Source organism: Alexandromys fortis, unplaced genomic scaffold (assembly GCF_014885135.2).
Source record: "Alexandromys fortis isolate MF-2015 unplaced genomic scaffold, M_Fortis_MF-2015_v1.1 scaffold_10, whole genome shotgun sequence".
Classification (NCBI taxonomy): domain Eukaryota; kingdom Metazoa; phylum Chordata; class Mammalia; order Rodentia; family Cricetidae; genus Alexandromys; species Alexandromys fortis.
In genome coordinates, this window is record NW_026067895.1 from 13,851,246 (window position 1) to 13,865,413 (window position 14,168).

Consider the following 14,168-nt stretch of genomic DNA (forward strand, 5'->3'; position numbering starts at 1 on the left):
CTCCGCCACCTGCCCTGTCTTCCCCCAATCCACCCCCCATCCACTCCTCAGAAATGGTAAGGCCTCCCATGGAGAATCAACAAAGTCTGGCACATTAATTTGAGGCAGGGCCAAGCCCCTCCTCCCTGCATCAAGGCTGAGCAAGGCATCCCACCACAGGGAACAGGCTCCAAAAAGTCAGCTCATGCACCTGGGATAGATCTGGTCCCACTGCCAGGGGCTCCCCAAACACACCAAGCTACACAACTGTCACCGCATTGCAGAGGGCCTGGTTCAGTCCCATGCAGGCTCCACAGCTGTTGGTTGAGGGTTTGTGGTTTCCCATGAGCTTGGTTCAGCTGTCTCTGTAGATTTCCTGTCATGATCTTGACCCCTCTTGCTCATATAATCCCTCCTCCCTCTCTTTGACTGGACTCCTGGAGCTCTTACTTTTTTTTTTTTTTTTTTTTTTCAAGTCAGGGTCTCACTATTTAATGATAGTTGTCCTGGAACTCACTGTGCAGTCCTGGCTAGCTAGGCTCTCCCTGAGATATACCTGCCTCTGCTTCCCAAGTGCTGGAATTAGAAGTGTGTACCAGTACACCACACAAAACACGTTTAATATTTTTCTACCATCATTCGTCAGCATGTATCAAACTCATATAACTTTGTATTTAGTTGCATTAGATATTTTATTTTTTAAAACTTTTCATTCTTGGCTTGCATATCATTAAAACATTATTAAATAAAATTTGGTTTGCTATTAGGATAGACTTTCCAACAATTTCTGAAATGTCCCTAATATACTTTTGCTAATTTGTACTGTATATTTATGTGTTGATATTCTCCACATTGATAATTATAAATACAACCAAGTCACTAGTATACAAATTCTCTTTCATCTTTAATGAATGGTAAAATCACACATGCACAAAGAATTGCTTTTAAAAAAGTTTGTTGTTTATTATAAGTAAATGCTTGATTCTGTAGTTATCACCCCCCCACGCACACACACACAGACACACACACACACTCAGAATTGCATAAAAATTTCTTGGTGAAAAAGGGGGTTGAAAGTGGAAAAAGTTTGAAACAAGTCTTCAAATCTTGAGAACCATGTTTCCCAAACTCTGGGCAAGAACCAGGCTTTGTGTGTGTCACTTTTGTGTGTTCAATTTTCAAAGTGTTCTTTGTTGATACTTTCATAATATACACTGTAAGTAATTTTTTTTTTTTTTTTTTTTGGTTTTTCAAGACAGGCTTTCTCTGTAGCTTTGGAGCCTGTTCTGGAACTAGCTCTGCAGATCAGGCTGTCCTGAACTCACAGAGATCCACCTGCCTCTGCCTCCCGAGTGCTGCAATTAAAGGTGTGCGCCACCACCGCCCAGCATGTAAATGAATTCTTAAAAACTGCAATGGAAAGCCAAGTATAGTGATGCATGTCTTTAATCCTCAGGCTCTGGAGGCTAAGGCTCCTTGCCCGCTGGCCAACATTCATAGTACCACAGATACAATGCAGGCTGCAGGTGGGGTGAGCCACCAACATCTGACCCAGCTTAGAATTCTGTGAGCTACAATGACCGATATGGCAAGATGCACCCATGGGTGCCGTAGTGGCAATAACGTCATCACATTCTGATTGAATTTAAGGCCTGCTCCACTGGAGGAACTGCATGGCTGCTGCTGTATCTGAGGCCAGAATCTGTGATTGGAGAGTTTGTAGGCTCTGAGGGTGAGCCTACTACAATGATTTTGCTAAGAGGACAATTGTATCAATCTGCTCTCTAAATTTGTATCTTGAAGTTCATAGATTAGTGCAGCTCCCAGAAGTTTCTTTATACAGTGGACCATGGTTAGCTCAGACACTCACCAGTGCTCAGAGTTTAGAGAATAATTGTCCGTGGAGAGCTTAGCTACAGTAGGACATCTAGATCACAACCCCGCTCCTTTAAGTTTATGGACTGTCTTAGTCAGGGTTTCTACTGCTGCAATGAAACACCACGACCAAAAAGCAAGGGGGAGAAAAGGGTTTATTCTGCTTACACTTTCATATTCCTGTTCAGCATCAAAGGAAGTCAGGACAGTGGACTGGGTGGTTTTGTGGGTCACATTGACAAATCTAGAGTCATCAGAGAGAGGAGCCTCGGCTGGGAAATGCTTCCATGACTGTAAGGCATTTTCTCATTTAATAATCAATGGGGGAAGGTACAGCCCATGGTGGGTGTTGCCATCCCTAAGCTGTTGGTCTTGAGCTTTATATGAAGGTAGACTGAACAAGCTATGGGAAGCAATTCAGTAAGCAGTTCCCCCCCCCCCCATGGCTTCTGCATCAGCTCCTGTCTTGGGATTCTACCCTGTTTTAGTTCCTGTCCTGACTTCCTTCAGTGATGAACAGCAATACTGAAGTGTGAGCCAAATAAACCCTTTCCTCCCCAACCGGCTTTTTTTTTTTTTTTTCTCGAGACAGGATTTCTCCGTAGCTTTTGGTTCCTGTCCTGGAACTAGCTCTTGTAGACCAGGCTGGCCTCGAACTCCCAGAGATCTGCCTGCCTCTGCCTCCCGAGTGCTGGGATTAAAGGCGTACACCACCACCGCCCGGCTCCAACCGGCTTTTTTGGTCATGGTATTTCATCACAATAGAAAATCTAATTAAGACAGGCAGGAACTCAAACAGCGCAGGAACCTGGAGGCAGGAGCTGATGCAGAGGACGTGGAGGGTGGGTGCTGCTCCATGGCCTGCTCCCTATAGCTTTCTCGGCCTGCTTTCTTACAGAACCCAGGACCACCAGTCCAGGGATGGCACCTCCTTTGTTGATTACTAATTAAGAAAATGCCTTACAGCTGGATCTTATGGATGCATTTTCCCAATTAAGATTCCTTCCTTCCAGATAACCCTAATTTGATTGTCAGGCTGACATAAAACCAGCCAGTAGAGAGACCATGTAGGAGGAAGAAACAGATTGTAAGATAGAGAGGTTGGGAAGGTCAGACCCAAAACCATGTCTTCTGGACATTGGTGAGACTGCTGTATTCATGAGTCCACAGCAGCTATGCCTACCTGCACATGACCCACAGCAGAGGGAGCATTCACAACATCCCAGCATGAGCCCCCACACCTATCTGAGAAGTTACTGACCGTCGACGTCTTCTGGGGGAGGGAAAATTCTGTTTTCTTTAAGGGTGTGGACCCTGATATGGATGGTTGCTTATCCTGAGTAAATGGGCAACACACATGAAGACACAGAGTTCGGAGGGCTTGGGGGGATAGGGGTAGATGTTGAGCAGTACGGGGAGATGAATATAATCAAAATCCATTCTGTGCATTTATGAAACTCTCAAAGAATCAATAAGGCATATTTTTGAAGGTGGAAAGGGAGGAGTAATACTGAAGCTAGACATCTCTGGGGTCTTCGCAGACAGTGAATTCCACCACTGCGATACAGGAGTGAACAGAACTATGAGCAAACATGGTTTTGCTTTCCTTCTCAGTCTCCTTCTCTATCTCAGCTTGAATTGGTAAATTCAATTGTCCCCCCAGTATTCATGGGAATTGGTTCTTGCCTGACTTACATTAGTGAATCTTCATAACTTTTTGGTAAAATGGCCCAGTATTTGCAGATCTACACCTGCACGCAGGCTTGAAATCATTTTGATTACTTAAACTCTCTGTTGCAGTGCGAATGCTTTGCAAATAGTAGTGACATTGTGTTGCTTACAACGACAACAGGCATGTCTTAGTTACTTTTCTGAGTGCAGCAACCAAACGCCAGACAAGATGCAGCTTAAGAGAGAGGTGTGTTTGGGACCATGGGCTGAGGGGCTGAAGTCCATCTTGGAGAGGAAGGCACTGCAGCAGGTACCTCCGTGGCAGTGGGAGCATGTGTGACCAAGGCTTGCTCACTTCTCAGTTCCACAGGAAGTACCTGAGTGACAGGAAGTAGGAACAAGCTATTAACCCCAGTAACCTACTTCCTTCGGCTAACTTCCACCTCATGGAGGGTCTGCACCCTCCCAAATGGCATCGCAGGTTGGGGACCACGTAGTCAAACACAGGAGCCAGTGAAGGACATTTCTCCTTCAAATGGTAACAAAAGGTCTGTAAACGTCTGCTCTAGGCTATCTCTAGCCTACCTGAAGCCTATTTTTCGATTCATTGAGAAAGGGATAGGAAAGGAGCCACGGGGAAGGCGACACGGGAGGCATGGTTGGGTGCTCCAGCTTCATAGCTTCCAGGTTGGCACTGTTTCTGTTTTGTTTTGCTTTTCTGCCCTCTGGAGGCCTCTCTCGTGCAGAAGTAGGGTGCTGTGACTGTCCACCCAGCTCTCAGATAGACCACGGGTGGAGGAAGCTTAAGTTTTAGGCAGAAAGTGGGGCAGGTCCTAGGGACTCCAGCAACTTTCAGGGACCCCTCCACCTGGCCTGGCTGGATACAATTGTCCCTCCCCCCCCCCGGTGTCCTGAAAATGTTAGGGGAGTTTAAAGCATCTAATTTTGAGCCTCCAAACACGGAAGGCTCTGGGAAACTCAGTCTTCCTTTTCTAACAGATATTTCCTATGTTATAAAATACGTATTTTTATTCTTTCACATTTTAAAGCCCTCAGTTTAAGGGTCCTGTCCTACATCGTTTTAGCAACGTCATGCCACCAAGAAAGGCTAACCCAATGAAAGTCCCTGCTCCCATACCCTCCATAGATGCTTTCCGTGAAATGCATTCTGGGAAGCACACTACGTGGCAGTGCCAGGGTGGGTACACACATGCTCTCCCATCCCACCAGCCCTGTCTCTGGATCTGCCGGAATCCTTGGATAGACTGCAGTGTGAAAATAGCTGCCCAGGCACCCAGTGGTGCCTACCGTCTGTTCTCCCAGGCATCCCCAGACGCCCTGTCAATGTGATTGCAGTGTTGCCAGATTCAAGGATGTGCCGTCCCCTGTCACCTCCGTGGGTAGATGTGAGATGGAAAATGTGGTCGGTGGCTTAAAGTGTGCCCTTAGCAGTGGACTCTTGATTTTACCCCTTGTCTTAGTCAGGATTACCATGGCCGTGACAAAACATCACGACCAAACAGCAAGCTGGGAAGGAAAGGGTTTATTCTGCTTATGCTACTATATCACAGTTCACTATAGAAGGACATCAGGACAGGAACGCAAACAGGACAGGAACCTGGAGGCAGAAGCTGATGCCGAGACCACGGAGGGGTGCCTCATACTGACCTGCTCCTCATGGCTTGCTCAGCCTGCTCTTTTATAGGATCCAGGACCGCCAGTTTGGGGTGGGCTGGGCTCACAATGGTCTAGGCCCGCCCTCATCAATAACTAATTAAGAAAATGCCCTACAGCTGGATCTTATGGACTATTTTCTCAATCAAGATTCCCTCCTTCCAAGTAACTGTAGTTTGTGAGTCACGTTGACATAAGACCTGGATTTTAAGAATACCATTTGCTCAGAGAATAATCATTATAAAACTGTATGCTTTACTTGTGAAATAGTAAACTGCCATTTTAATACTTAAAAACTAGGAAAAGAAAAATTATCCACAAACATTTAGTGTGGATGGTTTTTTTGTTTTGTTATTTTCAAATACTTTCAACCCTTTGTTGGTGGACCCAGTGGGTGTGGAATATGGAGACACAGGGGGGCAGTTGTATCCGTGGATGTGCTAATTAGTTCATGGAAGTTGAACAGGATCGGTGTACACAGAAGATTCTTTAGTTGGTAGCGTTTCTACCAAGCTTGTTCTTGCAGTTGGCTTCACTCCATGCCTTCTTTGGAGGGCAAAGGTGGCCTCCATTTCAGGCCAGAGATAGTCACGCCATTCTTGGTCTGCATCTCTAAATTCTCCTAGCTGGTACTGTATGGCAAGTCTGTACCGGTGAAGCTAGAAACAGAGTCAAACTTCACTAGTGAGACAATAACTCAGCTGGGGTACAATTGGCTGATGGTTTTGCAACAAACAAGGATTAAGAACTATGTTGTGGGGCTGAGCTGGGAGCAGTGCAGGGGTAACGAAGCCTCTTGATGAGGGTGACAGGCTCCCAGCTGGTATTGGTGACAGAGACGGGACGGCCTGGGGATGTCAGAAGGCAGGGTGTTATGCTACTGCAAGTTGGTTGAATGGAAGGCGTAGGGCTTGGGAAGCAGTACTTCTGGGATCGATAGGCTTGGGCCATGTGGGACAATGGGGAGCCTAGCTTGGTGGAAAACCACTTCTTTTGTGGTCTAGCAGCGATGTGGTATGGCACTTGAGTTGACTAAAGTGATACAGGAGAATCAGACTTCGAAATACCCTTGTGTCAGAAACTCGGGGATATTCAAGCCTCTCATTTTAGAACTCTGCTGTGGGTAATACCACAATTCCAAAGCTACCAGTTGTGGAAACAACCCTAGAACGCCTTTGGCTCAACCATAAGAGATGGCAGTCATCAAGACAAATGGGATGAAAGAGACTTACCATGGGTCTTCAGCCCTTTGCCCATGTCTACCAACAACTGGTCTGAAAGCCGTGTCTATGGGCCCACAGCCTGGGTACAGAGCCAAGGAAAAGACACGCAGCATAGGTCAGGTCCGTAATGAAGTTTGATTACACTGAACTCTGAGTCAGCAATTCGATATGCCTGACTCAAGAGTTTCCCATCAGCCCTGGCAAGCCTGATGAAAATAATCTGTTTCTTCAGAAATGAAAATCCCAAGGAAAAAGGGGTATCCTTGACCCAGAGGCACCTGCTTGTGTAGGTCCTATAGGCTCGGTGTCTTTCTGTAAGTGACTCCTTCAACTCCTCAGATGGACGAAATGGGATAGGCTGAGGGCAAAGGTGAGAAGCTCTGATTTCCAGCCAGCAGGTGGTAAAACAGAAGGCGGGCAGAGGTGACTAGAGAGGGAGTGGGGATGGCGGTCAAGTGGAGAGCACAGCCTGCTAGCTCCGCTCTGACTTGTCATTGCCAAGCAGAAGGAAACATATATGCTTAGGTAATGTCTGCTGGTTATTAAATACTAGAGGAAAAGATTTTAAATGCCAAATTAGCCAAATCAGATGCACCCACAGGGGATCCATCTGCAGTTGGTGTCTGGGCTAGAGGTGAAATACCAACACCAAGCCTTAAGGCATGGGTCATTGGGCAGAAACAAAGATTTGAGAACCCAAAGGGCACATAAAGACTTGTTCTGTCTCCTGAACGCCTCACCCTCTCCCATGCCCACTTGTAGTGAAGTATTAAAACTTCCTAGTTGAGTCAACAGTACCATGAGTATCTTGCAACAAGCATTTATCCCTATAACCAGAAAAGCCTCAGTCCTTCTTCTTATCTGACATGAAAAATGAGGTGACTAGGGGGGAAGGGAGAAGATAACCAGGAAATCTGGTCCCTGTTGTTGGGGGCCCGGGTCTCTCCAGAGAAACAGAGCCTGGGGTGGGGGCAGGGGAGTGACAGAGGGAAAGACAGGTAGATTCGTTTTAAAGGATTAGCACCTCTGATCGTGGGAACGGTGAGGCTCTGCTTTGTGGAGTAGGCCAGCAGGCTGGAAACTGAGGCAGACTTTCCACGTTACAGTCTCCAGGCAGAGTTTTTTCATCATGGGGAATTGGGCTTATTCTCAAGTCCTCCCTTGATTGAAAGGGATCTACACTTTGGGATATCATCTGATTAAAGGTGAATAGGTACCACAAGTTAATCACATCTATAAATCTCATGGCAACATCTAGCTTGTCACTCAGTAAGACAATGGGTGCTGTAGGCTATCCAAGTAGATTGAGCAAATTAACCAAGAGAAGAGGGAGCAGCCCTGGCCATGTACTTTGGCCTAGTGAGTGGGGTAAGTCAACTTGTTGTAACTGCCAGAGGCTTTAAAAACAGAAGTAAAGGACCTGGGAATGGGTCGGTGGTTAAGAGAGCTTGTGACTCTTGCAGAGGACCTAAGCTCAGTTCCCAGCATCTATGTTGAGCAACTCACAACCGCCTGGATCTCCAGCTCCGGGGCATCTGACATGCTATGAAATGTTTCGTCATAGTGCAAGTGTCTGTGGCCATGGAACTGGCGGGGGGAAAGGGGTCTTTTGTAATATAGCTGGAAAGAAAACTAGATACGAGCAATCCATGGTAGAGAGAAGGGCATGAATGACTTTTTTTTTTTAGTTCTTTCTTCCTCCAGTCTATTTTGAGAGGTTACATATGCTCTAATCAGAACAGTGATTTCTTTATTTTCCTTTTCCCAGATCTGGACCTGTGGCCTTGGATGTTGGGATCATCTGATTGGGACATCTTTTAGAAGCTCTGAATATTGAGTGAAGGTCCCTTGGCCTGAAGAATCTGCCCTTTGCACTTTTCAAAGGCTGTGGATGATGACCCAGAATTTCCATCAGGAGTGTGCAAGACTGACAGCCTCCCTGCTCTCAAGACTCTATCCGGACAAGCACAGCCGCACTTTAGAAAGCCAGCCCTGGGATCCTGGCCTGAGGCCCCGCTTGTTTTCCCCTGGCTTTCCACGGGGAGACGTGGAAATTTCCAGCTACTAAAACAGATTGCCATAGAGTTATTTCTAGCCATCATTTTCTCTGGGGGCTGGAAGCTCCAGACGGTTTTGTGTAAACAAAGTCATAACTGATGTGTTTCACAGCTTCCTAGAATCCTGGCAGCCCCTAGAGCGCTAATCAAGAGGAAGCAGTTAAGCACACATTAAATGCACAACCGCAGGAAAAGGCATTTGTTTCAAGGCTTTCCTTTTTAAAGGTCTCAGCCACGAGGCATTTGTTTTAACCTGTAATGTCACTATGTTTACTGGTGTTTTCTCGTTCAACTACATCTCTCCTTAAAACAAAACATTGTAGGGTTTTGTTGTTGTTTTTCAGTGGTATCACCTTAAGGGAAGATGACATGCTGGTGTGTTGTGCCTTCAGGGACTTCAGATGAGTAGCTACAGTGCCCTGTCTCCCATGCTTAGCCAACTTCTCTACCTTTTAGGTTTTACAGTAAACCTTCTCATAGCTCCGTGTCTACACCTGGAATACAGTGATGTCAACAGTGAGGGCAATTTGATGATGGGCATTATGGAAGATCTTTCAGGTCTCATTGTGCTCAGATTACCTAAAGGTGCTAAGTCTGGTCTGTATGCTGCTCCATGAAGCTCAGTAGATTTACTGACCTGCAAACTGCCCAGATGTTCACATTAGCTCCTGTGACCTGAGAACTACCCAGATGTGCACATCATTAGCTCCTGTGACCTGAGACCTACCCAGATGTGCACATCATTAGCTCCCATGACCTGAGACCTACCCAGATGTGCACATTAGCTCCTGTGACCTAAGAACTACTCAGATGTGTACATTAGCTCCTGTGACAGCTGTATGTTGGAGGGCCCGAAGCAAGCTCTTTACCTGGCGTTTAGACTGAGCAGAATTTGGAGTTAATGGGATGGAAGAGTGTAAAGGACATATTTAAATTATGCATGTGTAGCAGGCTTTCTCGGACCACCCCCCCCCCCCCGAATCATGACATGGAGACTTATACTAGTTATGTATGCTCAACTTTAGTTTAGTCTTGTTTCTGGCTAACTTTTCAAACTTAAAGTAACTAGTCTCTCTTTATCTATGTTCTGCCTCAGGGCTTTTTACCTTTCTTTCATTCTGCAAAACCTACTTTCCTGCTTCCTCCATGTCTAGCTGGCTAGCTGGTGACTGCCTGGCCCCTGGAGTCTCATTCTCCTTTCTCCTCCATTTTCTCCTTCTCTCTCAAGCCTAGATTCCTCCTCCTACTTATTCTCTCTGTTTTCCAGCCCCGCCTATCTCTCTACTGCCTAGCTATTTGCTGTTCAACTTTTTATTAGATCCATCAGATGCCTTAGGCAGGCAAATGAAACAGCAACACATCTTTGCATAATTAAACAAATGCAACATAAAGAAATGTAACACATCTTTACACAGTTAAAGTAACATTCCACAGTGTGCGTTGTTGAAATAGGAGCGGCGGGGCTGCGTCCCCAGCACCCCGGCCGCCTGGCTAGCTTATGCCCAAAATAACAACACACAAACTGTATTCATTTAAACACTGCTTGACCCATTTCTATCTAGCCTCTTCTAGGCTAATTCTCACATATTAATTTAGCCCATTTCTAATCATCTGTGTAAGCACCCCAAGGTGCGCTTACCGGGAAGATTCTAGCCTACGTCCATCCTGGGTCGGAGGAGCTTCATTGCAAGCATCTGCCCGGGAGAGTGGAGCATGCCTCTCTGTCTGAGGCGTCTGGCTCTGAGAGGAGCTGCATTACTTCTGACCTCACTTCCTCTTCCTCCCAGCATTCTCTTCTGTTTACTCCACCCACCTATGTTCTAACCAATAAAATGGGCCAAGCCAGTTTCTTTATTAGCCAATGACCTTCCTCCATCAGTGCATCTTATTTTATCATTGTCTGCCTGCACGAAACAGAATGCTTTTGCAGCACAAACATGTAACTCTTTATTGGAAACCTCTGAGGTGTATTTAGACGCCTTTGCAGCCAGGTAGGTCTCTCACGGCTTCTATGCCATGGCCCAAGATTCCTATTGGGGAAGCAGACCCTCCCAATACCAGAGATCAGGGCAGATGGGAAAGTCTTTCTGGTTATACAGAACGACTTATGCTGGACTCCACCTCTCAGATGCATGACTGGCAGGCCGAATCCTGACTGCCAATCAGTGTTGAGTGGTTCGTTTGCTTTATTAGGAATCAGTGGTGTAATGGATTCTGACAAAATACTGTCATTTTTGGCCCTTACTGGGGCTGTTTTCTAGGAGATCAAATGGGAAAGGACTATCTAGATCTGATATTCTAAAATCCTAAGAGAAGACTATAAGACAGTGCATACAGTGTGCTAACTGCTTTACATTGCGACCTTTCCCATTAACCCCTGGCATTTACCAAATACTTACTTTATGCCTGATACTATTGAGTATTTTATATGCACCACTGGAGTGACTCCTCTCAAAATCCTCTGAAAAGGACACTATTAATGACATCATTCCCTATGCAAGGAGCCCAGAGAGATTAAACAGTCTGGACAGGGCTGCCTGCTTTGTTCAGAAGGAAGTGAGCAAGGACAACAAACCCGTATTTATTACAGCTTTTAATGTGCCCTGGTTCCCTGGATGGGACTACAAGGTGGACTTTTGCCACTTGCATATGCCCAGTGGTATCTTTACTGGTCAAGGATTAACTTCACGCTCACTCTTCCTGGGGAGATGCAAGAGATATGTGTAGGGGAAGTCCAGGTTTGGGGACCCAAGGTTCAAACTCTAGTTTAACTATGTAAGTCTTTAGCTCCACCAGCTGACCTCCTTAAGCATTAATTTACCTAGCTAAAATATGAGTAGTAAAGGAAGGGTGCTTGTCACCCTCATCGGGCACTGCTATGTGCGGTGTGCAATGAATACTTGATAAATATGCGTCAGTGCAATCCCCCGACATATCACCCACTGGCCCTGCAGTGAAGGCAGCACCGCACCCAGGCATTATCAGCTGATGTATCAGCAGCAGCACCGCATCCAGGCATCATCAGCTGATGTATCAGCATCACAGCATCCAGGCATAATCAGCTGATGTATCAGCAGCAGCACCGCATCCAGGCATCATCAGCTGATGTATCAGCATCACAGCATCCAGGCATTATCAGCTGATGTATCAGCAGCAGCACAGCACCAGGCATTATCAGCTGATGTATCAGCAGCACAGCATCCAGGCATCATCAGCTGATGTATCAGCAGCACAGCATCCAGACATCATTAGTCGATGTATCAGCAGTGGTCCTAGTCCTATTCCTAAAGAAACTTCCCACCTAAACATGCTGCATGGGCTTCCAGTCCCAGAAGCTCCTGTGCAGAGCTCAAATTCAGCACGGTCAAAGTGTTCACTGGTGTTCATGTGTTTTATACGGTTCCCTCCACCCACAATGCCTCATTTCTGGAACCTCAAATCTTCCTGGAACCTCAAATCAAAGTCTCTCTATGATTCAGTCCTTACCTGTCCTAGGAGATACTTTCTTTTTAATTTTCCTCCAACTGATTGGGATCTGCCTTTCCTTAGGGCACAAAATGTTTTTCTCTTTGTCTGTGTCTGTCTCTCTCTGTCCCACTCAAGAAGTGTGTACATGTTTTCATTTTTGAACTGTGTAGACTAGAGCTTATGTTTTAGCTCCCTCCTTGGACTCCTGGAAGGCAGAGAAAGGGTAGAATTTTCCCACTCCCACAGGACCTTGCATGAGACAGGTGTTTTGTATGTGATTGACTCTGAACGTCTTTACACATTGAGAATAAAATTATACTCATTAGTCTAACATTTTACAACTTTAGTGTGATTGGCTAAAATGTAAATAATGATAATTTTAAAATTTTAATTAAAATACAATAATTATATTACTTCTGTTCTTCCTTTTCTTTCCTCCAACCCCTTCAGGATTTTCTACCTCCAACCCCTCCCATGGCCCCCATTCTCTCTCTCTCTCAAATCAATGGCTTCTTTTTCTTTGAATATTATTGTTACTTACGTATAAGCATAAATATATAAGTATGACTTCCTGAGTCTCTTAAGCATTGCTTGTGTTTATATGATTTCAAAGTTGACCACTTTGTACTGGATAATCAGTCAGGGGACTCACCAATGGGAGAGGCTAACTCTCCTCTCAGAAGTCATTATTGTCTGCAGATTGAAGACTGGTGACCATGAGACTTCGCCCTTCCGTGTTGACCTTGTTCAGGTCTTGTTAAGACAACCACATTGTTGAATTATCACAGATGTGGCTTCCCAGTCATTTCCAGGAGACACAATCTCACAGCAGACTTCCTGGTCCTCTGGTTCTTGCCATCCTACCGCCTCTTCCACAATGTTCCTTGAGCTTAGGTGTGAGAGTTCTATTGTATATACCCATGATCGGTATATCTCTGCATATAAAAAAAAGGCAATTTGAAAATGTCTTTAAGGTTTAAATTTTCATATGGGTGTGGGTATGTTTGTGTATATATGACCTCCACATCTGTGCCATGGCATGTGCGTGTGTGTGTGTGTGTGTACAAAAGGAATGAGGCTGATGCCCAAACATCTATATGACACAGCCCAAAGCAAACTTCACATGAAAGTCACTGTCCTACTTTTATTATTATATTATTATTATTTTATTTTGTGTCCCACATCTTTTCTTACCGTTAATGTTAACAAAGTTCTTTCCTTGGAAATTCTAGAGCATTCCCTAAGTTCTGTTTCTAGAATTCCGTTTCTGACTGGCTGTTGACTTAGTTGTTGTTGTTTTGCTCTGGTTTTGTGGGGTAACGGTTTTGCCTATTGCTTTCCTTGGGGTGTCACTTGAACAGGGATTGGTAGAGAAAGTGACTGTCTCCAGCTTTTCAGACGCACCACCTGCTTTCCGAGGCTGTCCTGGAAATACCCTTCCGTGGTGGGGTGTGCGTAAAGCTACATGTGGTCAGTTAACAGCTGAAGCAATGGTGCGTTCAGGTTTTCCTGTTTTGATCACCCTTGGCTTTGCTCCTAAACCACCGTCCTTCCTGTGGCCTCTATTAGAATCTGAATCTCATGGGCTCTTCCCTTCCTTGTTCAATCCCTTGCTCAGGGCTTTATTTACTCAATAATTTAATTGTTTCAATCTATTATTTTTCTTTTGAGTTACAATGTCTTCACCTATATGTGGACATCCTAAGAAAAACACCCCCTCACTAGACTGTCATATGAAATTATGTACACTTGATTTTTTAAAAGACTCCAAGAAATATGTATTCCTTTCCTTAACAAATATGAATTGAGAATGAATAAATTATGTTAATTTTGAGCAAACACTTGTATCAATTTTCTTTGATGTTTATGTTAAAACCTCATAAAGCAGTAGTTTGAGGGTCTAGACAGTTCATCTGTATCTGATTTGCTTTTGTGTTATATGGCTTTAGATTCCTAACTGTTTTAGACCAAAGTCTTTGAGAAATTATATTTTAGAATAATTTCTATTGGTTGTGATATATCTCAGTAAAATATACCCTGACTCATACCAATGTTGGGATAGAGGAAGAAGCGAGGTTCTCAGTTGTGGTGAGACACGTCTGGTTTCTAGTCTGTCATTCAAGGTAGACTTTATAAATGACCGTCCTGGATTCTCAGAGGCGCTCCCCACTAGAGATTCCTGTGGGTAAAGAAAATTCTGAGTGCTTGGCCGGTATTCCAT

The 14,168-nt window shown here is 45.0% G+C and overlaps 1 protein-coding gene across 2 annotated transcripts in view; it reads left to right on the forward strand.

Moving 5' to 3' along the window:
* Pdcd1lg2 (programmed cell death 1 ligand 2) overlaps positions 1 to 13,651 on the forward strand; it is a 63,411-nt gene extending 49,760 nt beyond the window's left edge. For both annotated transcript variants that reach the window (XM_050160966.1, XM_050160958.1), the window contains one exon: positions 8,191 to 13,651. In XM_050160966.1, coding sequence (XP_050016923.1) covers positions 8,191 to 8,243 — 53 coding nt within the window. In that variant the 3' untranslated portion in view covers positions 8,244 to 13,651. The remainder of the gene's footprint in view (positions 1 to 8,190) is intronic.
* The last annotated feature ends 517 nt before the right edge of the window (positions 13,652 to 14,168 follow it).